The sequence below is a fragment of the Branchiostoma belcheri genome, unplaced genomic scaffold (genome assembly GCF_001625305.1).
Source record: "Branchiostoma belcheri isolate BF01 breed outbred unplaced genomic scaffold, Haploidv18h27 scaffold7, whole genome shotgun sequence".
In the NCBI taxonomy this organism is placed as follows: domain Eukaryota; kingdom Metazoa; phylum Chordata; class Leptocardii; order Amphioxiformes; family Branchiostomatidae; genus Branchiostoma; species Branchiostoma belcheri.
The window spans coordinates 5,198,457-5,224,925 of NW_017804353.1; the positions used below are offsets into that span (position 1 = coordinate 5,198,457).

A 26,469-nucleotide genomic window follows, 5' to 3' on the forward strand; every position below is an offset into this window, starting at 1 on the left:
TGGGGATGAGAATCCAAAACCTGCAGCGACCTCTTAGCATTAGTAATGTTCTGTTCTTGGGCAGGTGTTACTGTACCTGTTTTTTTCTACCTTTATTTTAACTTTGAAAATGTACAAACGTACACTATTTGGCCTTAGCACTAATAATAGCTTTTCAAGAGTTCAAAGGAGGATGCTGTAATCAAAACTTGGGATGTCTGTATGGTTGATGCCTTACCTGTGTACATTTTCCTTTCCCCAGTCCCAATGGCCACAGGTCCTCCCTAGGAGAGATCCCGCTGAGCCCTCGTGAGAAGGAGATAGTTCAGCAGACCTCGCCTATCGCCAGGTCCACAGAGAGCCTGATGTCCACCAGCTCATCAGAAGCTTCAGGCGATGATCCACCACCCAAACCGGCCTTACCACGAGACAGGATCTTAATCAATGTGGACAGGTCAGTTATCTTAAGTTGCCAGGTGTCATAAAGGTTTTCTAGCCTCATTCAGAACAGTGGTGGCAAAGGCCAGCAGGTGCATACATTAACAAAGCCCTACAAGAACTAAGATGATTATTGTAGGCATCCTTACATCTTGAGAGATGATTAGGAGCATTCCTATTAGTTGTAGATTTGTACAAAGGCTATTAGTTAACCCCCAACATACTATAGATACATGTATAACACAAGGAAATTGTTACTCAAACAACTAGACAGGTTTTGAAAACTGTCAGACATTTTAAGTAGCATCCACTACTTTTTGTCAGTGACTGTATCTCATTACATGGATGTCTAACCTTCATTGACGTATAGATACAACAACGCAACAAATTGTTAGTACTCAATGTCCTGTAGTTGAGAGTGGCAAAGTTAAAAGTCATTGGATATTTATGTACTGACTGACACTGTACTGACTTGATGTTCGGCTCCAATAGACACAGGAACTCCAGTCCACCCTTCATGAAGATGCCACCAGCTCTGCCCCCCAAGATGACCAAGCCGGCGCAGAGAACGCACTCCATGCCCGGCGACTACCAGAAGTCCCCCCATCGCAAGTTCGCAGTGGTACAGCCCATCTCGCGGACGCCCTCCAACGGCGCGGGCTACCCCCCCACCAACGTGGTACCACCCTTCAACATCACGCCGAGTACGCCGTCCCCCGCATCAACATCGGGATATTCCAACTCCGTCTTCACGTACCCTGCACAGGGGGAGTTACCGTATGGGACGTCCCCCTCAGGGTACGTAGTGGACCTCCCCAGCGGGTCAGCCAGCAGTGTCAGCAGTGGCAGCTTCAGACACTCCATGGACACGCTCAATTTTTCAGGTAGGTCTAGGAAAGGTTTCCTACCTTCTATAAAATACATGGTGGTAGTTGTTAAAAGTAAAAGAGGAAATAACTCCTGAAAATGTTATCTCGTGCTTTTTATGTAGAATGTGTATTGTAAATGTGTATTTTATTTTGTAATGTGTATTGAACAGTTTATCTGACTGAAGTACATGTGTACTGCTTTTGGATGCAATATGTAGCCAACATAGGTGGCGCTTCAGCCACGATTGTGTTCTCGTGGCAAAAGTGAAAACTACATTGGCTACGTAAAGCAACAAGAAGCAATACTCTAGCCAGAAGCTCTGCAGAAGGTGTCTGACAGGCACTGAACATTACCAGTTGTATAGGAAGAAAATTCCTGTATCCTATGTTTTTCTGATGAAATTATTTTCGGGATTGTTGCCACCTGTATTTCCAGAGCCCGACTATGACCTGATCAACGACCAGTACATGTTGGAGGGCAGTGAGACCAGCAGCACGGACGGGATGCTGCAGGCCGCCTCCCCCGACCCCCCCGGTAACACCTCCAACCGCTCCAGTCTGCATGACAGTGACTCCACAGACTCCGCTTCCACTAACCGATCGCGAGGCAGCGTGGCCAGCCACGACTCTCTGTTCGGCGGAGAGCGGAGCCCCGCTAACACTCTTGACACTGCAACGGGGGCCGCAAACACAGACTCTCCGCCCAAGTTGCCGAAAAAATTGCGAAAGCACACTACTCCGCATGGCAGTTACGATAACCTGTTACAGGACAGCTCGTTTGACGGCCCGTTCTCGCATCACGTTGGTAGTCCGCATGCTCATATGAGTGGCGTTTCCCAGCATGCCTTGTTGCAGCCTATGTCTTCCCAGAATGCTCAGTGTGGTAGCAGGTCACCTGACCCAGATGTTCCGCCACCGCTACCAATGAAAAAGAAGCACAGTAAGTTGGGGTTCATGTGTTTGCTTCACCTTGTACTTAGGTTGTTCGGCTTGCGTAAAACATGGAGTCTAGTTAGGTTGTTGTGGAGTTTCTTGTGTGTGGAGATGTTTGCTTTTAGTGAAACATACAAGTAATCAAGGCTGCCTAAGAAATAGTTGCTGTACTTGACTTGTACTTGAGTTACTAGGAGTTTGTTTTTGTTGTGAACAAAGCTTGACACTGCTGTGCTTTGTTGTATAGATTCATAACAATAACTGCTCAATTAAAGAGATTCTTAATGTACTAGTACATGTAAGGACTAGGATATCAGTTTATTCAGACCAGTTCTCTCAGTCAGACTTTAACAGTTGATTTTTTTTAAAATGATGTTATAGTTAAGTTATAGTTCATTCTTTTTGAATGTAGACAATCACTTATAGAGTTTTGCATTGTTTTTTAAGCATTTTATCTCTTAATTTGATGCAAGGTGTAAAACATAAAAAAAGAAACACTACTAGTATTTCATTGAAAAAAACCTGCTTGGTAAAATTTACTCTGTTCTGAGGTACAACAGTTTGAACACGTATAGTACCTTTACTGAATTTATTATCCATTGTGATTATTCTCTCCACAGTTCAAGCGTACATCCACATGTTCGGAGACTACTCTGAGCCCAGCCCAAACTTCTTCTACTCGGCCCACCAGGGCCCCGGGTACAATGGACTTGAAATGTCTCCTTACGATAACCTGAGCCCCTGTATGGAGACTTCCCCCTACGACAATGTGCAATACAACACAGAACAACCCTCCGGAAGTTATAACTCTGCCGGAAACATCTTCAGATTTTCCCACTTAACGCCAGAAGCTGGAGATGTACCAGTAGAAGCCCCGGCCCTTCCCCCGAAAAGAAAACATTTGGTAAGTACCAGGTAACTAACTGTAGCATGTTTCACCCTCAGCAACTCTGTGTTGGGGATGAACTGTCTCTGAATTTTCTTTTTTCTGAAGGAAATTTGTAAAGGAAATTATGCTGCTTAGGAAGTTGATATGTCAAGTAAAAAGAATGTCCATAAAAAATCTTGAATACTGTGCCTCTATCACAAAGAATAAGGTGTTGCCAATATTTTATTGCAACAACTACACATTACAGGAATACTACATCGTATTAGAGAGTGTATACAGTAGACGTCTTTGTTCCAGATGGATTTGTTTTGCTCACAAAGTGTTCTTTTTCCGACCTGTGTTTCAGGACAAGGATAACAGACGACACTACACGTCACCTTCCATCCCCTCCCCTTCCATGTACGAGACCCCCTCCAGAGACAAGTCCATCAGCCTCATAGAACCCTCTCCAACAAGTACTAGGTACAAAACTGCCTTTGTTACATAGATAAGGAACAATCTCAAACAAAGAGACCCCATTTTCTGCCTACTGTTGTCTGCTACTAGTATTTTTTTCTGTGAGAAATTCAAAGTTAACATCTCCAAAACTTCAAACCCATACATCATAAGTGGTAAGATGAAAAGTCATCAATCTGAAACGTGTTATGAAGTTTCTTACATGCTGATGACAAGCGTCAGGTCAGTGACTTATGTATGGCCTCCTTCTGTCAATATTGACCATGGTTAAAATCCTCATCACTAAACTAAAGCAGACATTAAGGCTTTACCTGTGAGCTTTACCTGTGACTTAGCTCTGTGAATTCTTGTCTTTTCAGTTTGGAGGACAGACCAAGTACACCTGAAGAAAAGGAGAGCAAAGGAGACACCGCCACCAAACCCAGCACACTGGACGCTCTGGACGTGTCCGACAAGTTAGTTTTCAAGAAAGAGGTGGGTTACCCCAGGAAATACCACACGATGCCAAAAACAAAAGTTAGTACAACTCACCATTCCCACTCATAGCAGGACTGTGCTTTTGTTTCACCTGGCTTGGGCTTGTTGTGCCTGTGCTGCTGTGTGGAGTGTTGGCGGCTTCACGGTGTGACTTTCTGTTGCTGTGTTTGCCTTGTGGTGCCAGGATAGGTTTGTAAAACGTGGTGGAGCATTGTGATTATCACAGTGAAGGGCATTAAAGCTGATTTGTACAATGTGTTAAACTGTTGGTGTGAAGTTTTTTTGTATCAGAGATTTAAGTGTGTGGCATCTCTTAGCATGTAAGCTCACATTTCAGCATGTGGGGCCACATTTCAGCTTTTATTTCCCAGGATTTCTTTGCATCCATTGCCATAATGCTCATGACATATTCAAAGGTTTCTCACTACAAGCTGCATTGCCTGGTGGAGTTACATAGTGCACCATTTTGTCATTGTTTTCACTGTACAGTAGGACACAGAACTGGAGCATTTTGTATATTTCAAATGGGTACCTTCCCAAAGTGAATGTTTCTATATATTAAGCGAATGTTGAGTATGTAATGTTGCAACAGTTATCACAACTTTAAAGATATGTATTTTATCTTATCCTTGATTGCCTATAATTATGTTCTGTTGTTGTTTACTCATATGTTGCAATCTGTGTAATGGAGCCATTATATAAAGTTACATTCTACCATCTACCTCTTGATAAATTTGACTTTTAATAATTTTTTCATGATTTTTTCATCAGGGAGAAGATGGGCCTGATCTCCGTGGGGGGTCCATGGATGTACTGATAGTGCACGCTACTGGAGCTGACAAAAATGGTGAGATCATGTGCTGTATAGAAGTAGGACACGGAAGTAGGACACTGAAGAATAGCATTTTGTGTATTTCAAAAACTCCACAAATGTTACTGTTATAATGTTAACTTAAGTCCTTTAGTTCAGGTACTATCCTGGTTAGTTGACATCTGTTCCCACAGCTTGCTTCCGGTTTGGTTGATCGGATGGCACCCAAGCTACAATTTGGGGCCATTTATACTACAGAATTGACTGCCTTTCATTCCCTTTTCTCCCTGTTTGTTTCTCACGGTTTGTTCTATTTTCACTCAGACCTGATGTTCTATGAAGCATTCCTGACGACCTACAGAACCTTCATCACACCCAAGAGCCTGATTGACAAGCTGCTCTACAGATATCCTTTCAACCAAGTTTGTCAGTAACACTTTACCAAACATGTCCCTGCAGTTGTAGAACAATCTGGTAGGGGGACCAAACCTCACTTTTTCTTGATATGAAAGGCTATTTGCCACCCATAGCATTCCATACAAAAACAGTACCAAGGATAAAAAACAGTATCTGCATTTTTCATGGAGATAATGAAATTAAGAACATAAAAAGGATCAAAAGTCTGTGAGTAAAATTAGTGCATGTACATGATGTGAAAGGTGATGTGTTACTATATTCTTCTTAACTGATCCCACATATAACAAGTTTCGCCACATGTCCGACAACACCAGAAAAAGAGCCAGTCGGAATGCCTTCTTCTTGTTGGTCAGAGTGGTTGATGAGTTATGGTGAGTAACCTTTTTTGACAAAAACTTCTGGTTCTTATTATATAAGCATTACAAGCATGGTACTTGGTTGAATTTATCCTGGAGGCTGTTTGTATAGGATATGCAGAACTACAGTAACAGTAAATTCATTTATTTTCACAGTGTTCCATGTTTTGAGTTGAAATAATTCTGTAGTACAGTAGTCATGTGAAATGCATAGTTATGGTGCCATGAATTTGTGGTCAATGCCGCAAATAAAAATCAACATACAGCTACATGTATATACATGTATGAACCTAGTACATGGACATGGACCAGTGCAGGTTGGGTGCAGGCAGCTATTAGAAATACCTGCATCCATATTTCGAGCCCTGGAGAATGAAAATGGTGTTTGTGTTCTTGTTTGCAGTATTTCAAGCACTGAAAACCATTGCGAATGTTTAAAGATTTACAGTTGTACTTGAAAGGGAGATTTACGATGTTTGTTTTATTTTGTGTACAGTATTGGTGAGCTGACGGAAGAGATAATCCAGATCCTGATGGACCTGGTGTTTAAGCTGCTGTGTGACGGGGAGTTGGTTCTGGCTAAGCTACTGAGGAACAAGATGCTGAACAAATGTGACCAGAGAAAACAGCTGGCCCTCAACAACAATTTCTCACCACTGTCTGCACTCAGTGTGTCTGTCAAGTAAGTCAAAACATGCTTGGAATTCTAAGCCATGTACTTGTCATTCACTTCAATGTACAAAAAATATAACATTTTACCCCTAAAAAGTGATTTTTCCTTTCAGAATTGATTGGTATTTGTAAGAATTAGCTTAGGTTAATTATGCTTTTACTTATGATGAATCCACTGTCTTTCTGACAGTAATGTGCAAAAAAACATAACATGTTTACCTCAGAAAAAGTTTTCCTTTCAGAATCAATAGTGTTGTTGTTATTCTTACGTATGCTTTACTTATGATAAATCTAATGTCTTCGTGTGTTTTTTTTTGTCCAATTTATCAGTACTACATGTATCTCTTAGTGTTATCACGCATGCAACAGTTATTTCAGAAAATATAATTGTTTCTTTGCCCTTCTAGGCGTGCCAGTTTGTTTGACTTTAAGGGGGAGGAGTTGGCAGAACAGATGACACTACTCGACGCCGAGGCCTTCCAGAAGATTGAGATTCCTGAGATCCTGGCCTGGGCCAAGGAGCAGTCGGAGGAGCTTAGTCCGAACCTTACCACATTCACGGAGCACTTCAACAAGATGTCTTACTGGTGAGACAGTTCAATTCAAGACACACCAATGTAAATTTTGAGGGACACTTTGTTTTAAAACTTGAAGGAAAAGATGTGATGTGTATTTAAAGCATAGGAAGGTTTCAGCATGTTTATTAATAATAATGAATCCCTGTTTGTTACAACAGAAAGTGACATTGAATTGCAGTGTAGACAACAGTTTAGTGTCGTTTTCAGAGAAGACTTGTTGCATCTAGGATCATAATTTGAATGTCATCATTGACGTATTTTAGAATGGTTTATTTCAAATTGGAAACATACACAATTTCAATTACCATCACATTGACAACAGACTCGCAGGCAGCCATACTGGCTGCCTGAATTGCTCCGAGGTCACAAAATGTCATTAAAATATGGGTATTATTGTTAAAAACTTATTACATATTATTAAATATTGTTAAAATTTATAAATCGTAAAATATTCCTCTGCTTTAGAAAATGGATTTATAGTCAATATACATGTTAAACGTTACGCAGTAAAAAAAGGCTGTTGTACAACATTAGCAACAGATTACTCTTACATTGCCGTTTCAGAGTTATTCAGTAACTTAACCATGTATGGTAGTGCGCTGTTTCTAAAGCGTTCGGTTCTTGTTCTAAAACAGTCAATCTGGTTACTGGACCGTGTTGTACGTCCACTGATTTCCCCACGGCGGGGAGGGAACCAATGCCGGTAGTCGGGAGATTGTAAGAGTTTTTTGGCAAAAGTCAAGCAGAGGTGGTCTCGCCGTCGTTCCAAAGTCTCGAGGCCAAGTAGGAGACAGGCGTCAGCATAGTTTGTGTATTTTTTGCCAAGGATGGTTCTGACGGCACGGCGTTGGATTCTCTCCAGCTGGTTACGTTGTGCTTGTGTAAGGCCTGGATGCCACGCTGGTACTGCGTATCTTGTTTCTCTGTACCCCAGGTGTCGGTCTTGTATCCTCACACAACCCAAGGCCCAGGAGAGAGAGAAACTGGTCAACAGATTCATCAAAATCATGAAGGTAACAGCTACAGAACAGTTATGTTCATAGGAACTGCTTAGAGTGACTCAGAACTCAGCTGCCAGTTGATATATTAAGCTCCTCCCTGCTGCCTTACCCCATAACCAATATAAATTTGGTGTCAAATGCTAAAATAGGTAGTGTTAGTGGGTGACTAGCTTACATGTAGTTTTATGGTGCAAGCAGGAAATTTCTTGTTAACGTTGCATGCTGCAGCCAAACCTGACACAAAAGGTAATGTAGGCTAGGCTACAATGTCGTTACAACTACAATGAATATATGTTTACTTCCCTTCTAGCACCTTCGTCGGTTTAACAACTTCAACTCGTACCTGGCTATCCTCTCAGCGCTGGACTCTGCCCCCATACGGAGACTGGAGTGGCAGAAGCAAACCACAGACGTGAGGAAAAATCTTCTTATGTACATTTCTGTAAAAAAAAATGACTGCTGCTGACAACTTATCTTGTTTACAACATGTAGAAGATTGTTCTTTTTAAAGACGTACCAGGAAAAATTTTAATGGGAGCTTGTGAAATTTTAAGTGCAAAAAAAATTTATCCACTTGCTTGAGTAACAATTTCCTGATGTATCTCATTACCTGGATGTCGATGTGAGTGCTAGAGTTTTTCCTCTGATGTTAAGAATCAAAGAGACTTCACAAAATTGAGCATTGAGCTTTCTCTATCACTGCTCTTGTGTCCAGTCATTTGGGTACATTGTTCACCATCTACAAGAAACTCAATAGCATTGTGTACAACTGTTGAACATTGCTATCTTTTATATGTATCCCAGGGTCTGGCAGAGTACTGCACGTTGATAGACAGCACCTCGTCATTCCGGGCGTACCGGGCAGCTCTGGCTGAGGCAGAACCACCCTGTATACCTTACCTGTAAGTCTGCAGACTTTGTCAGTTGCTTGTTATGTTTGTTCCAGGGAGTATTTATAAATGCTCTTGGTTAGTCTTTTGCTTAAGCTGTTGTATGGTTAAGTTGCAGGGTTGGAAGTACCACCTGCATATGCAGGTTAGTGCAGGTATTTCTGATATCTACCTGCACCTAACCTGCACTGATCTATGTATAGATATATGCAAATGTAGATTGTATCTGCGCATATAAACTTAACATCCCATCTTTAGTTTCCAAATGTTATGTCAGAAAATATATCTTCTGCAACATGCAAAATTATTATGCAACGTTGACCAAACATCCATCAAAAACCATGAAAAATCAGGGTTTCGTGCAGGTGCAGTATGTTCTGCTGACGTTCTCAGTTTAGTGAGTACGTATTCTCCACACCCCTGATGTTCTGTCCTGTGTTGTTACAGAGGGCTTATCCTGCAGGACATCACGTTTGTTCACCTGGGCAACCCCGACATGCTGGAGGACGGAGTCATCAATTTCGCCAAGCGCTGGCAGCAGTTTAACATCCTGGACAATGTGCGCAGGTTCAAACAAGTGTAAGTCTTCAGCGTACGCTTTTCTGGTCTATTCTAACTGTCTTGGTCATGCAAAACAGGAACTTATGGCATCACCTTGAAAAGGATGAACACTTAACTAAACTGTGACTTATTCTATTACAGAAATGCTTATACATGTATGTTCTTATGTCCCATAGAAATCAGAGAGACATTACAAGTTAGACATTGCAGTCCGAGGCATACTGTTGCCATTCCTGCAGTTTAAAAAAAAGTTTAAGAGTATTTTTAAGGTTTGGCGGGGAGTAACTAGAAGTTTTTAAAGAAAAAGATGCAACAATTATCTGCTGACAAGTCTAAAAACCAACATAAGTTTTATGCATCTCTCTTTGTTCTGTGCCATAATGAGACCTGTTCCTTCCCCTCAGGCATTACGACTTCAAGAGAAATGAGAAGATCCAGACGTTCTTCAACAACTTTGACGAGTACCTGTCAGAGGAGGCCCTGTGGCAGATGTCGCTGGAGATCAAACCTCGCGGCGTGCGGCGGAAGCCCGAGCCAAAGGAACCACCACCTGCAGAGTCCTCCAGTTGAACCATTCAGTGTAAAAATCTTATTTACAAACCATCTCATCCCATATTTATTGTATCATCTACCACTTTGTAACTTCAATCAAAACACCCCCTTGATTCTGGTATGGAATCATCCAGTGTTGTCCAGTGCTTTGGAATTGGAATGTAACACTGAAACAGAGGGGCGTGGTACTGACGGCACAGGCTGCTGATATTTCCCCATGGATGAATGTCAGTTCAGTGGAGTGCAAAAATTTGGAGTCAAGTGGACACTGTCATTACAAGAAGATAGCCTCTTGTAATGGCTAACTTTTTATATAAAGTCATATAGATCATATAGAGATGAACATGACTCGCAGGGACATGGTCTCCCTTTGCCTTTCTTGTCCTACAAATGAAAAAGGGAGAGGCAAACAGTTAGAACGCCAAGAGTAGCCTGGGTGCCATCCTCTGTAGTTACCGCTGGCTCCATGATTGCCAGCAACAATAGGGAGCTGGTGGTAACTACGGAGGATGGCACCCAGGCTAGGCCGAGAGAGAAAGACTTAATGGCTGTTTCATACAGGTCATAGTATGGAAGTTTATTCACACAGCCAGTGGCAGATATAACCTGTTTTTATACACCTCATGGCAACTGAGCAACTAAATGATTGAGTTTTCTCTTCTTAGCAACTTGCCATTCTGTCGATTCCTGTCTTTTGTTGGGACCAGCATAAGAAAGAAGTCTGGTAAAGCAAGCCATCCATCCATTCATGGTATCAGTATACATTTGTATGTATGTCATTTTGTCACAATGAGAAATAGATGAAATACAGAACAAAAACTGGTCTACTATTATCACCAGATCTCTCTCTGGTCTGGAGATTATATCTTTGAAAAAAGTTGAATGTGAGCCCACTCAAAGGGCCACAGTGTTAACATCTGGGGCATTACAAACAGGCCTCATGCATAACTTCATACCCAGTGTAACTACTGGACTACTATACAGAATATAAACTACAATGCAAGATGTTCCTTTCTCTAGAAACATCTGTGTGACAGGGATTATGAAATGCTGGCATTTGCTTCCTCACACTTTGAGATGAAATGTCTTGATTTTGATTGAAAAGACAGCCTTTCAGACAAGGCAGAAAGCAGAAAGGAATAGTGTAAATTTTGTAAATGATTCGTAAGCCCTGGTGTTCTCCGGGCTAGAGGAGGTGTTAGGCTGAAGAGAAACAGAGGAACAGAAAAAAAAGAAAGGGAAACAGCCACAATTTGAGAACTGGAATTGATAGAGAAGCTGCTTGTCATGGGCAGCAGTGAAGGAAAATGCGGTTTTGAAACGGGAACTTTAGAGAGAGTGCCATGACAGTTGTCTTGGAAGATGAAACAAGTTGAACAAAGAAGCGTTCTTTGTCTTCCATGCTGTAGATATCATCACTGTAGTTAAAGTGTGAAATATTTCAAGACAGGAAAAACAAACTTAAGACATGACATGCTCTTCCAAGATGGAACACAGTCTATGGGAACAATAAGTCAAGGTACATAATGTTCTGGCATAAACCACTGGCTGCAGTGTTTTTCATTTCTTAATTTTCGTATACAAACACAGATGAAAAGTACACAGTCCAATGACACACCTTCATATTTTTGTTTGCATGTGCTATGTTCAGGAGAAATGTGTTTGAGATGAACAAAGTTAAACCCTGTACCAAAGGGAGTAAGTTCTTGCTAGTTCCCATCTGACATTCTGGAAGACATTTTGCTGCCATACCTGTAGCCAATCACATCTTGTGTTACATCCCAGGCTAGTGTATGTAGATAGCAACACTAAAGTAAGGGATGTTACCATTGAACAATTGTCCTCTGGCTGTGTTAAGAGTATAGATAAGACTAGTCAACAGATTTTGACACCATAGCAAACAGCACTTATAACAAACACTGTAACAAGTGAAGATGTGTTCCACAGTTAGTAGAATAACTTGTGGCTGTTAGTTATGCATCAGTTTTGCCATGTGTTCATCCATACAAACCTGTAGTTAAAATCTTCATGGACAGTGCATCAAAAGTGTTCATATGTAGCAGAGAGCCTGCAAGCAAATGTGTTGACTATGTTTTTGTCACTCAGTGTCTTTCATACCATGTGTCATGGTAGAAATGTTCTTGAAAGATGCAGGGAAGTAAGCTTTAGATAAGTTCAGACAGCAAGCCCTGTAATGCATTGACAAAACATGACCTGTTTCAATATTTGCAAACTATGTCCAAAATGCATTCAAACTTGCCAGTTGTTGGTAGTCAAAAAGGGAAGTGAATCTATATTATAAGGTGAAATCTCTGCGAGTTTTACCAACATTTGATGGGTGGTTTTCTGTTTAGATTGCATACCAAAAGCAACATCCAGTACAAAGTCTAGTAGACATTTGTTTGACGTACATGTATGTTCATGAAAGGAGAGACAAGAAAAGTGATTATGTTAATTGCATAGATACTTTCTGTATGATAGCTAAGGTGGTCAGCATTTACATACATGTATAATATGTTTGCAAACAGTTTTATGTTTTGATAGAATATAGCATAGTGATTCTTAAGCACAAAGTGCCAAAAGCTGTATCATACGAATTTCATTTCTAGATTCCTTTAAGTTTCCTACATTTTTATTGTTATTATAGAATATTTTCCCTCTATTTTCTACATTTGTGTATTGCTCATCCCTTGTTCTTGTGTATATATTTCTGTTCTGTAATGTTTTGTAAATAAGGGATTTCTATGGATTCCCTGTAAAGAGATAGGACATGAAATTGTGTAAAAGCCAGACCCTGCTGTGCTGACATGCATTGCCTTTTATGTCTACAGAAGGTGTTACCTAAAGTTATTTGTAAATTTTACAATAAAAGCCATCCATAATGTTAAAGGTCTTCGATATTTTTCTTCCTCTGCTACACCTACTACAAGTACATGTATATGGTTATATCCCCAAAACATGGCCCTGTCCTTGGTGCTGAAAAAACATCAAAGCCTTTCACCACTGCTACAGTACATTGTCCTTAGTCCTTGGGCCCTGTCCTTAGTGCTGAAATATATCCTTTCATCCATGGTGCAGTTCATACATGTAGTTGTGTGCATTGAAATGTAGTAGTTAGTACTGTTCTGTGTGCTGGAAAAAACATCGAAGCCTGCCACCACTGCAACAGTACATTGTCTTTAGTCTGTAGGCCCTGTCCTTAGTGCTGAAATATATCCTATCCTTCCATCCGGGGTGCAGTACATACAATGTAGTTGTGCGCATTGAAATGTAGTAGTTAGTACTGTCCTTGGTGCTGAAAAAAACATCGAACCTTCCCACCACTGCTATACTACATTGTCCTTAGTGCTGAAATGTAATCCCATCCTATACCAAAGGTGTTACAGTCTACGAGCAACGCTTTACGATTTTACTCTGCTGTTACCTTTCATAGACTCAGATATAGAAACATACTAGTACTATTCAGCCCAGTAATGCAAAGACTCAGCAGTGCCAGTGGCAGTGGTTTAATGCGGCATGTTTATTAATCTGAAAAGAGTACGTTGATATGTTACTGCACTGTGGTATCTTCTGTGGATGCCTTCCTTGAAGATGGCGGGGCTTTTGTTGGGGACTTCGGGCATTTCTTGGGAGACGTGGCGCCTGCCCGGGAGGAGACTCTGGAAGGAGGCCGACTCTGTAACGTGATCTTGGTGGCGATGGGCGGCAAACCCATCCTGGGAACTGGGGAATTAAGGAAACGACAAAACATGAAGGTCTTGTATGCATTTTTTGCCCAGACAAACAATGTACTAAACTAGGGCTATTGTATGAAAGCGGTGCTAGCGTCTCGCGAAAATGAAAATAAACCTACAGTGGACGTCGCTACGTACATACCAACTGAACTACTAAGTACTAGTATCTACCACCTCAGAAAAGAACAAGAAACAGCCATGCCTTCAAACACAAGAGTTAGCACCCACCTACACCTCTGGCCGGGCCGTCGTCGGGTCTGTTTCCGAAGCGGGTTGTCTTCTCCCCGGCCCTGAACCTGGGATCGGGCGTGCGCGGCCACTGGAACTTCTGCCGGTATGTGGAGTCAAGGGAGTGATTGATGTCCGGAGCTCCGCCTGGATTTCAGGGAAGTTGGTTAACAAGAGAAAGTTCTTTTCAAAGACAAAGAAAGTATGAAATAAGAGTGGCGAATTCGAAAAACAAACGACAAGCAAAGTCCTATCGCTACTTTTTCGTCAAATCATGGCGCGATACAAGACGTTTTACTTCTACGAACCCAAGAAAACTTAGTACGAGTAAAGCCCAACCATACAGGCTTTCAGATCAAGCAATTGTTGAAATTCAAGGATCACCTTTTTCAAACTTGGGCACAGTGAAAGTGTGGCAGCGTCCAGTGGAAAAATTCGTCAGACCTGAAGAACAAAGTTTCCTATAAGGCATAGACAAAATGGAAATGGCAAAACAAAAAAGATAGCGGAGAAAATCTCATTGGCCCTCGAAGAATGTGTGCTCGAGAAGAAAGAAAAACAGGTAAATTTCAAGTAGAGATTTTACCTAGATGTCTGAACATGTCAGGGAAACGGCTTCTGCACAGCGGTAGGTCCGGTTCCCAGATGCCAAATGTCTGAAGATGAACATGAGAGAACGAGATTGCTATAGGAACATCGCTCGTTGACGTTGTATCATCGCTTGACATTACAGAACGAATATCTTTTTCGTTACAAGGTGAAAATTCTACGAAAGCATCCCATGGCAATGCCATTTACCATTGTGCCAATGCACAAGGAATTGTTACTCAAGCAACTGGATAACTTTTGGAAACCGTCAGACGTTTGAAGTAGCAGCCACTAGCTATTTTTCGTCAGTGAAATTCCTTGCGTATGACGGTATGTCTAACCTTCATTGAAGCAATGTACTTTCGTTTTCGTCCTATTCGAAAAGTTTTGTTCTGTTATGATCTATACATGTCGACACGTAATATTACCTGGTTGTCCCTGTTGTAGGGGCTCTGATACACCAGTCCCACAGGCTGGGGGTTGTGCAGGCGTGTCGGGGAGAGTTTCCTGGGGATGAGGCGGGGCTGGGTGTTGACCGGCCCGTGGTCTGTGAAGGTGATGTTGCGGGGAAGCCGACTCCGGCGGGTGAACACGTTTGCCATCTTGTTTTTGGCGTTGCTAGTGGGCGTTCCGGAACGAGAGACGCTCAGCCTGGGTCTCCAAGTGGCTCCACAAAGTGTGATCGTGGTTACCTGCACCGGCGTCTTGTTTCTCCCTTCCATGTTGTGACGTCATAATTAGAACAGCGTCACAAGGTTTACGTTTACGTTAATAAATGTTCCAGAATAATGTCTGTGTTATGAAAATCCATAGCCATCCGGACTTTGCTACGCTACGCTAGAAATGATTTTTCCGGATGGTACTCAGGCTAGAAAGTCCCTGAACAGAGTGGAGAAATCTTATCATTACTAGTATCTTGGCTTGTGCATCAATTTGACATCGCCTTCGTAGACTGACGGTTATTGTTGAAAGCATGTACGCTAGTGGACGGCGTAACGTTAGATAGATTGTCTTCTCGATTCCCAGTGTTGCATAGACTCGACAGTGCAGTCAGCACCAAGGACAGGTCCATCGTGAGCGTGATCTCCTGCCACGCGAAATCGTTGTGGCTGAGACCTCTGATGTCTTGTATGTTAAGGGACCAGCAATGGAAGGAAGTTGCACAGATGATACAGATGAGTCAGGAAATTGGAAAGAACAGGCTAAGTCTTAACATAACGTTATGTTATAACGTTAACACATTTACAGTACTTAGCGGCATTAGTAGTAGATTGTTCGCTGTATTAAACTGACTATTAGGCCATCCATATGGACATGTGGACCAATAAACACATTCCTCTACACTTTCCCATTCACTCATTGCCATTTTTCGCTTATTTGCCCATTACAACTTATCCATTCACGTTACCCCCATAGTTTCGATCACTTTGCAGCTGGTTTGTAATTGATGGGGATGTAATCTATAACTTGTTGATTGACTCTAAGCAAATATTTCAGATTACAATACAGATCGATGGGAAAAGAATGCATGGGAACATGATAAAATCGATTTTGATCCACTTTTGCCCGAGTAAAACAAACACATGTGACTTTCATGGCATTGTTCAGTGCTGAAGCCCCTCCCATTTTAGTGGTATGGTCCTGACGGAATCACATGACATTTTGTCATAAGACGACAACATGGCGGACGGAAGAACAACATTTGTTGCAGTATTGTCCGTATTTCTCCTGGGTTTATGCCAACATGGGAGCAGCCAACAGCCTAGCCCGGTAAGAGGACTATTGTTAGCTTCTGTGTTGAACGTTTGGTAGACCTAATGCTGAGTAGACTGTCATAGATGTCTCTAAAATTGTGTTACGTCGTCGATCAAGTCAGAGATCACTAGATCCCATGTAAACAAAGGCTTGATCTTGTTGTACCGGCGGTCTGCGATATCCTCGCCTTTACTTTCCTTACGTTACCTCTGAAACATTGGCTAAAATCTTAAAGCTAAAGTGTCTTAAAATCGTGTATGGTCTTGGACTTTCTGAACGTATGATGTTTGGATAACGTTTCGTATGTTGACATAACGGTACAGCCAGGACGTCACCCAAAAATATAAAGAGACGAGTTGAAGTTGTGTAACACAGTTTCTTCGACAAAAATTAGAAAAGAACAGATTGTTAACCTTTTACATCGTGGGTTTACGGGAATTTCGGTGTCTACATGATTTACTGAAGGGGACGTCCACTAATGCTAAAAGACAGGTGCACTGTATTCATGATCAACAGGAAGCAGTAATAGCCTGACTAATCGCGCTCCTGGCGGCCGCCGCCCTAGGTTGCCGTGGGGGTCATTAACCTCCAGCCGAGAGCTTGTATACACAGGCTAGAAGCAGTAACAATGTCGAATGACAAACAAAACTGATCGATCCGTTTGCTTGTGGGGAAAACGTCTTTTGTACTTCTTTCCTCCTCCAGGTTTCACCCCTTATAGTTGAGGAGCAACTTTTGTACGTAGGCGGCACATGGGGAGAGGTCCACACATACAGGTGGGTTCAGTGTGCAATAATGTACTGATTTCTGGTTTTGTATCCATTTTTATGGATATTAAAGCCCAAAGCACGTATCCTACACTTACCTTGCAGCTATCAGCTGTCCAATTCAAATGGCATTACTAGTATTACACAGTATATAATAAAAAGGTACATGTAATCCGGGCTACCAGCTCAAGTCAACGCCCTAAACATCTAGGCCAAATGTCCAGCGCCTGTCAGAGGAGTCAGTTGGTACATGTAGCACTTGAAAGCTCACTGTTACACTTCCCCACAGGATCCCCATCATGGTGGGCACTCCCAAAGGAAACCTGATTACAGTAGTGGAGGCCAGGCAGTTCAGCTCGGGTGACTCAGGGCCAAAGTTCATGGCCATCAGGAGGTCAGAGGACAAAGGTCAGACTACTTTTCATTATTTGTTATTTAGTTAGCAATGTATATTGATACTCTTCTGGCATACAAAAGCATCTATACATATCAGATATGTAATTTAAAGTAAAAATACACTGTAGTTGCTAACTTCTCATCAATCATACAATGTATGTATTGTCTTAAAATGAAGAAGGAAAGAACCCTGCTTATAATTCAACAGTCAAAACAAGATTATAGTACTCTTACCAGTATTTGTGTTTCTTCCTCCTTGTCATGCAGGTTTCACCTGGTCAGAGATGGACTATGTCCTGAATGATGGCTCCTTCCAGGATGGGATGAACCTGGGCACCATCCTGGTGGACGAAATCACCAACGAGATCTTCATTTTCTACACCCACTGTGCACATTACTATGAGTGTAAGGTGTCGACAACCTACCTGGTCAGCAGTAAGGATGAGGGCAAGTCCTGGAGTCATCCCAGAAATCTCTCAGAGGAGATTGGTACCATGATGTTTGCACCAGGACCTGGATACGGTATTCAGGTTGGTCAACACAAAAGCATTTTTATCTTTCTTTGTTGCGTTTTTTATTTGTTGCCTTTTACTTCTATTTAAAATGTCTCTGTTATCAGTTCATGTACATGTATGTGTAGGTTTATCTCTCAGACCTCAGCCAAGTTAAAACACTTGTACATTGACTTCTACAAACTATATGTATTCCTTAAGTAGGAAAAAGTAGTAATTCTCTATGATCTGTCCTCATGAAAGACAAGTCAGTAGCTGTTGAGTTGATTGAGCTGTTCTGTCAGTACCATTTCTATTCTTCAAAAGTGATTGCTTTGCCATAGGTCAGTAAAGCAGGAGCCTTCTAGCCCCTGTTACCAGACTGATAAAAAAGCATTCTGTAAATTTTTGTGCTCTTTTAACTGTCCCTTCTGTGACTTTTTTAGAAAAAGTATGCTCCTCACAAGGGGAGGCTTCTGACATGTGGGCACTCCACACTGAACCTGAACGCCATCTCCTGTCTAGTCAGCGACAATCACGGGAAAAACTGGTCCAAGTACGACGCAGTCAAGAGCATCCCGTACGGCCAGCGCAAGAAGACGGGAGACTTCTGTCCAGGGGAACCTCAGGTAGACATCTTTTAAACGTGTTGTCTTACGTTTTTCCTTCCCTGCAGAAAAGGTACGCCCCCAACAAAGGCAGGCTGCTTACGTGTGGCCACGGCACGTTGGCTGGTGACGGTGTGTTTTGCTTGATAAGCGATGACCACGGTGCCCACTGGAGGTACAGCGGAGTCATGAAGAGTATTCCCTACAAGCAGTCCAAGAAAAGGGGGGATTTTGACCCAGATGAGAACCAGGTACAACCCAGGACATACAAACCTCCCCATCTTTCTTTCTGTAGTACTAGTATCCTGTATTTGGTTATACTGCTGTGGGGTCCCTGACACAGGGGTTGGCAGCAGTTGGCTAGTTTTCACACATTCTCTGTCTCTTTTTACTGTCATAATTGTCATATGTTTACTTTAAAGAAACTTTGCCTTGTTTGTGCATCTGTCTTCCCAGCAGTTATTGAATCAAATGCTTCAACTGTTTTCTTTTTCCTCTTTGTATTGAATATTGAACAATTTTTCCTTCTGAAATACTGGTATGTCTTCCTAGACTGTTACAAACCCAAAACCTAGTGCTGAGTTACTTTGTAGTCCCGCTGATTACACTGAACATGATTCAATGGATCTTTTGACTCCATATTGTAAATGAAATACAGCATCTTGCAAATCCTCCTGATGACCGATAGTCTATTTTGTACATTTTCCATAGCCAGTGGAGCTCACAATCCAATTCCATATTGTAATGAAATACAGTGTATTGCAAATCCTCCTGATAGCAGATTTTCCATTTTGTACGTCTCTCATTAGCCAGTGGAGCTCCCGGATGGCTCTATCATAGTGAACGCCAGGAACCAGTACCTGTACCACTGCCACTGCCGCATCATCATGAGGAGTTACGACGGCGGGGAGACCTTCCCCCTGGAGCATCTGTACTTCGACGAGACCCTGATCGACCCGGCCGTTGCCGCAGGCGTGTTCTACCACAACGGGGTCATGTACTTCAGCAACACTGCTTCTGAGGTCCATCGTAAGTAGCTGTTCTTCCGTCATCTCTATGTGCTTTACAAATACTGCTAGACATCGTCAGTAGCTGTTCTTAAGCATAATCATCATTGTCATTGTTGCTCAAGGATCCATTTCACCACTGCTTTCCACTCTCTTCTGTCCAGTGCTTCCTTCTTGCTCCCTCCCAAGTGAAACCCATCTCTAGGTCTCTCATGACTGTTTCCCTTGGGTTCCAGTTCAATGTCACTGAAGGGTGTCGTGTTCTTAGCATTCTTGCAATGCGGCCAGACCACCATACTGCATACTGCAGGCCAGAGTAGACAAACTGGGTTGTCCTAGTTTTCCTGCAAACTTCCTTGTTGGAAGTTCTTGTCCTTCCGTGTTCTTGCCATCTCAAGAATTGCTCTGAACCAAATGTGGTCTGCAACATCAAGGCATTTTTTTTGTCTGTCATTTTTATGCTTAAGGCATGTAAGAGATGTAAAGGTGTTGTGCCCAAAGATTAAGCCATTAATTTATTCCCAGCCCAAGAGACTGAGCCGTGTGTTTCTCTTGTGTTCCTCCCAGGTGAGAACATGATGTTGAGGTGGAGTTACGACAACGGTACGACATGGCCGGGAGCGCTGCCCATCTGGGACAAACCTGCCGCATACTCCACACTCATGATGCTGCCCACTAACGACATGGACGACCAGCAACATCTGTACCTGCTGTATGAAAAGGGAGTGAAGAGTTCAGCAGAAAGTATTTCCTTGGTGAAGATAAGTTTGTATGGCAACCTATGAGGAAACTCAGAGATTATGAACAGATATATCCATGTTTAACCTTCTCCCTGCTGCCTAACCCTGTAACCACTAGAGAATTGGTAGCCAAATGGCTACTTTAGTGTGCTAAAGGTCAATGTCCAGGATTTTATTGCATATCACGTTAAAGATATTCAGGGAATATTCAGTGAATATTCAATAACATGTGTCACAAGTGCAATTACAACTACAACTCACTCCACACATACATGTACCACACAACAGCGGACCTCCGTTACCTTGTGTTGCTAAGACTCTGCTTTGCATTCTGGATTTTTTCCACCATCTCTTCTAAATATCAATCCCAGTCTGTTGGCACTGTGCAGTAGATTTGTTTGTGACGTACTGCTTTGTTGCTTTCAGGTGGTAAATTTCATGTTTAGCTGCATATGAAGTCTTAAACCTATGCACAAGATCCACCAAGCAAAGAAAAAAATAGTTGCCATACAAGATAAGTAAGGATGTAATTTTTCTTACATACTACATGGATTACATGTAGAAAATGTATGTATATAGAGTATTTCAGTACTGGATTATAGCCATGAAAACTGCATCATGTAGAGGATTTTGTATTATCGAATTGATTTTAAACAACATAAGGTGCCATAAAATTTGCCAGACACCTGAGCAATATACAGGCATCTGTAAGTTTGTGTACTTTCAACTGTACTGTACTTAGTACATTGATGCTTAATTTCAATCTTACTGAGATTTCATCATTGATTGAAAATTGCCAGCTCGCAATCTTAATCACAAAGAGTTGAAATAGTTGTATGATGTATGTCTATGGGGCCAGTTGTTTTTCTGACACTGTTGTACAGTAGTGTCTGTACCCACCAAAGTGTTGTTTCTATTAATTGTTTTATAGAAAGAATTGAGATTGTAAAATTTAATTTAAAGGATCTAAGCATTTGAGTGTATATTCATGTACAAAGAGATTAATGTTAGCAATACAGGTATATATACAACTTTGTAAGTTTGGGAGCCATTGTAAACTAACCAGAATGGCACTCAGGCTATGTGGGTGCTGTTAGGCACCAAATGTTATATAGATTTATATCAAGGAGCTTACAGTGCTGGAGATCAATACAAATTTTCAAGTTTTCAGCATTCTTTGTCCTGTCTTTATCTAAGTACATGTACACAAATAATAAGGATGTCATACACAAGTAAGTGACAAAGAACACGGTTTCATGTGTTTTATACAGTCATATTTTCTCTGTTCGATAAAAAGCAGCATTGGCATCATAAGTGCACTTCCAAAAGAAAGTTTAAAAGAAATATCCTGAATAAAAGTCCTTGTTTAACACTTTGGTCCTCCACCGAGTTATCAAAATACACTGTACTGTAGAAATACAATGTACATGTAATCACTACATTTTGTACATACATATATGTACAGTTTAAACTTTAAGTGTATGATTTTACATACTGCAATGTTATATATGAACCATCACCATATGTGACTTCTACAAATAATAGATAGTGAATAACACAATCATTAAAAAATACATGAATACTGCATGTAGTGCATGTAAGACCTTAGATTATTGCACTCTTACGTGGTGGCAAATATCGTTAAAAATGGCTATAACTTGTAGAATTTGATGAATTTGGTCATCTAAGACTCATGATTATTTCACAATTCACCATTATATCATATTCTCACACTAACAACGATTAAAGGACAACATTCATCATAGCTCTCCATATATACTGATTTTTGCCAGAGAGATGGTGGAGTAGGCATTTTTCTGTCCCTTCTCGTACAGAAGATAGATGTATTTACTGTCCTCAGTGTCTGTATGAAGCATCATGAGGGTGGAGTAGGCTGCAGCATTAGGCCAGACTTGGTACGACCCAGCCCAGGTTGTGCCATTGTCGTAACTCCAACGTAGAGTCATGTCCTCTCCTGAAACAGAAATGTGAAGCCAATTATACAAACCTAGTTGTGTTGCATAAATACCCCAGTTGTCAACAAGACTAGGGGTACGTCCTGGTACGCAATCCAAATGAAAAGTATAAAAGAGTCCTGTATAAGAAAGGATAGTTCAAAAGACAGTGGGGTTTTCACATCCAATGTTTCCATGACCATCTGTCACCTTCTTCAGGACAACAATGACTGGTTCTGGTTTCTACACAATGGTCATCAAAACATCAGATGTGAAAACCTCTGGTTGTTGAATGAAGAACCTATGTATACTCTTAAAAGATCTCTTGCCAACCTGATGAAACTATTAACAGACCACAAAGTCCTGTATATAAACAGCCTTACTTGACTTGTCATTGGCCGGATTACTGAAAAACATGACTCCGTCGTGGTAGTACAGCCCAGCAGCCACCGCAGAGTCCACCAGGGTCTCATCAAAGTACAGGTGCTGCAAGGGAAACGTCTCGCCGCCATCAAAACTGCGGAACACGATACGGCAGCGACAGTGGTAGTGGTACTGGTTCCTGGCGTTGATCACTATGGAGCCGTCTGGTAGTTCTACAAGCTGGGGGCAAGAGCAGGAAAAGATGTTACCATTAGATGGTGTACTGTGGAAAAAGTGCAATCATTTACTATACATCAAAATTTTTTCATGGCACTTTTATATTCACAGCTATCATGGTCACTTCTGTACGACAAATTTACTATTACCACGAGCACCTGCCGCCACGAACATATAGTTCCACGAACACGTCCATTTTTCTCAGACCACGCAATTTTGCTACCACGAATATAAAGTATTTACAGTACTTAGTGAGGAATGTCCTCAGGACACCAGTCTCCCCTTGTGTGGCTCTAACTTTTCCAAGTAAAAGCAAGAAATAAAGTCGATACCTGGCTCTCATCTGGATCAAAATCGCCCGTCCTTTTGGCCTGATTGTAAGGAATGCCAGTCATGGCCGAGACGCTCCGCCAAGTCTTCCCGTGGTCGTCACTCGCTATGCAGAAGACCCCGTCCGCCGGGAGCGTGCCGTGCCCGCAGGTAAAAAGTCGGCCTTTATACGGTGGGTACTTTTTCTACAAAGAAAGGGAAGAACAAGCAGTCATATCTACCTCTGTCTCTCCAGGGACAAAGTCTCCAACTTCATGCTTGCCGGTGAAGGGAATAGACAGTAGCGCCTGTCCGGCAGCCCACGTTCTCCCGTGGTCATCGCTGTAGGCACAACTGACCATCCTGCCGTGTTTTGGATGTGAGTGGCCACATGTGACCAAACGGCCTTGGTAGGGAGCATGCTTTTTCTGGAAATCAAACATGGAGTAAAGACATGTTACATGTATGAGACTGCAGTGTTTTGGGGGTCAGGTATCACAGTGGCACAATTTCTTTTTACTTTGGCAAGATTTGTGATCTTCCTGCATCTACTTTCTTTTAAATAGTTAGAAACTTTTTCACAGCTCCTATGGTCAAATATTTAAAAAAAAAAAAAGAATGTTTGAGGCCTGAATGCCAAGCACCTTATCCCAAAACACTGCAATCTACATACTTTTTAAGAAGCTGAGTACTTGAACTTGAAGTAAAACCTGCAAAAGCTGTGCTTCAAAAGAAGTAAAAAACAGACATGTATTACAATGTCAGCAGCAAGGACAACATTATACTGACTGAGAAAAAAAAGCACAGAAAGATCATGGCTAAAAATAGATATATTGCAGCTGAAAGAGATAGGTTTCTATGGCAATATCTACAACCAACATAGAATATATATTTTGGTTCTAAGCACCCTGCCTTTAATCAGTTTACCTGTATGCCAAACCCCGGTCCTGTTTCAAACTCCCTGCCGTGCATGCCAATCATGCCTGTGATGTTCACCGGCTGTCCCCAGGTTTTCCCATCGTCTGTACTGTTCACCACGTACGTCGTGGAAAACGTGCACTTCTCGAAGTGCGGGCAGTGGGAGTAGAAGATAAACATGGTTGCTGTCTCTTCGTCCACGAGAATTGAGCCCAGCCCGATACCGTCAAAGTAGGTGCCGTCATCTAACACATATCCTAGAGGCTGCCATGTCATACCTATAGAATGATTTTAATCATAAAAATGTTAAATACCAATTGGCGTTATTGATTAGCAGTGTGAAATCAACACAGCAATCCTGATGTCATATACTTCTTTCAAAATTTTTTTTCATATAGACAAAATAAAACAGTCTTCAATTCTTTTTCTTTGAAAGTTTGACTTTTGGTTTGGTTGCCCACGATCATGACAATGATTACTCTGGCATACTCATTTTCACCTGAGTGAAGTCAGGAAAGTCGGTTTAAGTGCCTTTCCCAAGGCCTAGGGCACAAGGTCGGTGACTTGGCAGGATTCGAAGCCAGAACCTCTTGGTTCAGAGCCGAATGCTCTACCGTTACTCCACATGACCCCCAGTCAACAAACCTTCCCGCTGCATCAGACGATAAGGTAATGACAAGGTCATGGTCAAAGTAACCTCTCACCTTTATCCTCTGACCTGCGGATGGCCAGGAATTTTTCCCCGGCATCACCAGCATTGTACTTCCTGGCTTCACACACGGCGACCAGGTGACCTCTTGGCGTGCGGGACAGCAGCGGGATCCGGTACGAACTCACGCCGCCCTGGCCCCCGCCGGCAAGCCATATTACCTGCTCCTCCAACAGTAATGGACTGACCTAAAATGAAAGAAAAACTCTCAATGAATTGTTATGTGTATTGTCATCAGCAATTAATTGTGCATCAGCAATTAACACAATTTCTTATTTCTTTCTTACCTTGATCATGCATCAATTTGTTTGATCAATTGATTTTCCGTTGAAATGTGATGGAAAAATCAAACAGCTCATGATTATCAAAATACAGTTGGGTTCAAGATAAACAGGGAGATTATTGTCTTATAAGGTTATCTAACCTGCATTCAGGACAAAGATTGCTGTTTTATGCACCGTTGACCACCCAATAGAAATGCATTATGCCAATAAACTTCAAATCATGATCGTTCAATTATGGAGCATTTTGTTTTCATTCACAGACTTCCTTTGTTTGATCAAGAGCTATAGGAGTTTGTTTATTCAGGTGATCACAAATTACAACACAGCTACATAAATGATCAACGTCGTCTAATACGTTAGTACAGCGCGGTGCTAGTTTATAACTACACCAAATCATAACAGAAAACTTAAGCTCTCACTTTTCGTTGCGTTGGACCCAGGAAAGTGGCGAAGGAGGGCAGAGCAGACACCAAAACAACAAACGCTGAAACTATCACAACAAGCTTCACTTCAGCCATCTTGCTTATGACGACATCGTCATGTGACCACGCCCTCTGTTGTTACAGACAATAGGAAGATTCCACTTTTCTGTCACAAAGGGTTGAATTTACTAGTAAATGTTTTGAAGGACTTCTTGGCAAATGTGCTAGAGTAATCATGCCTTGTCCTGTGTACGTAACGTTACAGGTATGCTGGGCCCCATCGAAAATCAGCTTTTAGCGATTCAACTCTGAAGCGCGCAGGTTTCAGGCCCTGTAACATAGAGCCTTAGCTTCCATGTTATTGAGCATTCGGTACAGATCACATTTAAGTTTGAGTTATTAAGTTTATCTAAGTGTAATTTGGTTGAAACATTACATGTATCTACCTTTCCTTTGATCCTCCAAACTAGCCTGGTTAGGAAACCTATTTTAGCTCCCAAAGTTAGCTCCCTCAGGCTACGAAAAACTGACGGCGTCCTTGGTGCTGATTGTGCTATCCTGGTAAGAGTTGGTAGATGTACGGTATTTACAATAGACACAAAATCTCAGACTTTGGTGTTTTCTACAACACTATATATCATGTCTGGCCGATCGGTGTGGAGTACAGTCTTGCAACGTCCTGCCCCGTCCCCTGGGACTACGGATTTACTCTGGAACCGTTGCCAGGTTCAAATTTCAGGAAAAAAGATGTTCTAGAACGGGGGATTGTTTGGTGGGGGATGTGCATTTAGCGTTACCTCGGATAACCCCGGATCGGACACCATTCGGGAACAGTTCAGTAAAATATTCTACATTCAAATCATTATTAGAAGACCTAGCCTGGTATCCAGTCTGATCGTGATTGGGGTATTGGGGTGTTCAGGCAGGTTGTGTCTTCGGGGGCTCTAAGAGCTTCCCCCGCCCAGTGCAACAGACCGTCCCGGTAGGAGTGTTACGCTAATCAGAGACAGTATGCTTGGGGATTTGGTTTCCCCCCAACACGATTCGTGGAGGGCTAATTAATCTCTCGTGAAATACAT

General features: G+C 41.9%; 4 protein-coding genes across 7 annotated transcripts; 2 read left to right on the top strand and 2 right to left on the bottom strand.

The window, feature by feature from the left end:
• Window positions 1-244: 244 nt before the first annotated feature.
• Window positions 245-12,764, top strand: LOC109484453 (rap guanine nucleotide exchange factor 1-like). 3 transcript variants are annotated; one of them, XM_019787715.1, is made up of 16 exons: window positions 245-433; window positions 910-1,301; window positions 1,723-2,226; window positions 2,840-3,123; window positions 3,455-3,570; window positions 3,924-4,080; window positions 4,813-4,888; window positions 5,177-5,258; window positions 5,548-5,640; window positions 6,122-6,307; window positions 6,705-6,884; window positions 7,810-7,888; window positions 8,187-8,288; window positions 8,681-8,778; window positions 9,214-9,345; window positions 9,732-12,764. In XM_019787715.1, the coding sequence occupies exons 1-16, from the start codon at window positions 345-347 to the stop codon at window positions 9,895-9,897; spliced, it is 2,736 nt and encodes a 911-aa protein (XP_019643274.1). In that variant the 5' UTR covers window positions 245-344; the 3' UTR covers window positions 9,898-12,764. The 3 variants fall into 3 exon arrangements, with proteins under 3 accessions (XP_019643274.1, XP_019643275.1, XP_019643276.1); XM_019787716.1 differs by having other exon boundaries at window positions 3,924-4,038; XM_019787717.1 differs by having other exon boundaries at window positions 1,723-1,821.
• Window positions 12,765-13,429: 665 nt separating this feature from the next.
• LOC109484399 lies at window positions 13,430-15,151 on the bottom strand. The gene is made up of 5 exons (XM_019787647.1): window positions 14,858-15,151; window positions 14,428-14,497; window positions 14,226-14,285; window positions 13,842-13,988; window positions 13,430-13,602 (listed from the first exon to the last, which is right to left on the bottom strand). The coding sequence occupies exons 1-5, from the start codon at window positions 15,149-15,151 to the stop codon at window positions 13,430-13,432; spliced, it is 744 nt and encodes a 247-aa protein (XP_019643206.1).
• Window positions 15,152-16,081: 930 nt separating this feature from the next.
• Window positions 16,082-20,255, top strand: LOC109484478 (sialidase-1-like). The gene is made up of 7 exons (XM_019787746.1): window positions 16,082-16,199; window positions 16,890-16,960; window positions 17,241-17,359; window positions 17,615-17,877; window positions 18,515-18,697; window positions 19,256-19,475; window positions 20,021-20,255. Exons 1-7 carry the CDS (start codon window positions 16,110-16,112, stop codon window positions 20,236-20,238), a joined length of 1,164 nt encoding a protein of 387 aa, XP_019643305.1. The 5' UTR covers window positions 16,082-16,109; the 3' UTR covers window positions 20,239-20,255.
• A 1,661-nt stretch (window positions 20,256-21,916) lies between these two features.
• LOC109484464 (sialidase-1-like) lies at window positions 21,917-25,491 on the bottom strand. Of its 2 annotated transcripts, none has more exons than XM_019787732.1 (6): window positions 25,388-25,491; window positions 24,680-24,872; window positions 23,985-24,253; window positions 23,081-23,263; window positions 22,532-22,751; window positions 21,917-22,168 (listed from the first exon to the last, which is right to left on the bottom strand). In XM_019787732.1, the coding sequence occupies exons 1-6, from the start codon at window positions 25,484-25,486 to the stop codon at window positions 21,954-21,956; spliced, it is 1,179 nt and encodes a 392-aa protein (XP_019643291.1). In that variant the 5' UTR covers window positions 25,487-25,491; the 3' UTR covers window positions 21,917-21,953. The 2 variants fall into 2 exon arrangements, with proteins under 2 accessions (XP_019643291.1, XP_019643290.1); XM_019787731.1 differs by lacking the exon at window positions 23,081-23,263 and adding an exon at window positions 23,300-23,485.
• Between the last annotated feature and the right edge of the window lie 978 nt (window positions 25,492-26,469).

Bases quoted from the DNA above. Each gene is read 5' to 3' on its own strand.
- LOC109484478 (XM_019787746.1), top strand. From the start codon at position 16,110: ATGGCGGACGGAAGAACAACATTTGTTGCAGTATTGTCCGTATTTCTC. The intron at 16,200-16,889 runs GTAAGAGGACTA...TTCCTCCTCCAG, and splicing joins GCAGCCAACAGCCTAGCCCG to GTTTCACCCCTTATAGTTGA. The intron at 16,961-17,240 runs GTGGGTTCAGTG...ACTTCCCCACAG, and splicing joins GGAGAGGTCCACACATACAG to GATCCCCATCATGGTGGGCA.
- LOC109484464 (XM_019787731.1), bottom strand. From the start codon at position 25,486: ATGGCTGAAGTGAAGCTTGTTGTGATAGTTTCAGCGTTTGTTGTTTTG. The intron at 24,254-24,679 runs GTGAGAGGTTAC...ATCATTCTATAG, and splicing joins CCGCAGGTCAGAGGATAAAG to GTATGACATGGCAGCCTCTA. The intron at 23,486-23,984 runs GTAAACTGATTA...TTTGATTTCCAG, and splicing joins GACCGGGGTTTGGCATACAG to AAAAAGCATGCTCCCTACCA.
- LOC109484399 (XM_019787647.1), bottom strand. From the start codon at position 15,151: ATGGAAGGGAGAAACAAGACGCCGGTGCAGGTAACCACGATCACACTT. The intron at 14,286-14,427 runs GTAAAATCTCTA...TTTGTTCTTCAG, and splicing joins TGACATGTTCAGACATCTAG to GTCTGACGAATTTTTCCACT. The intron at 13,989-14,225 runs GTGATCCTTGAA...CCTGAAATCCAG, and splicing joins TGTGCCCAAGTTTGAAAAAG to GCGGAGCTCCGGACATCAAT.
- LOC109484453 (XM_019787715.1), top strand. From the start codon at position 345: ATGTCCACCAGCTCATCAGAAGCTTCAGGCGATGATCCACCACCCAAA. The intron at 3,571-3,923 runs GTACAAAACTGC...TTGTCTTTTCAG, and splicing joins CCCTCTCCAACAAGTACTAG to TTTGGAGGACAGACCAAGTA. The intron at 6,308-6,704 runs GTAAGTCAAAAC...TTGCCCTTCTAG, and splicing joins GCACTCAGTGTGTCTGTCAA to GCGTGCCAGTTTGTTTGACT.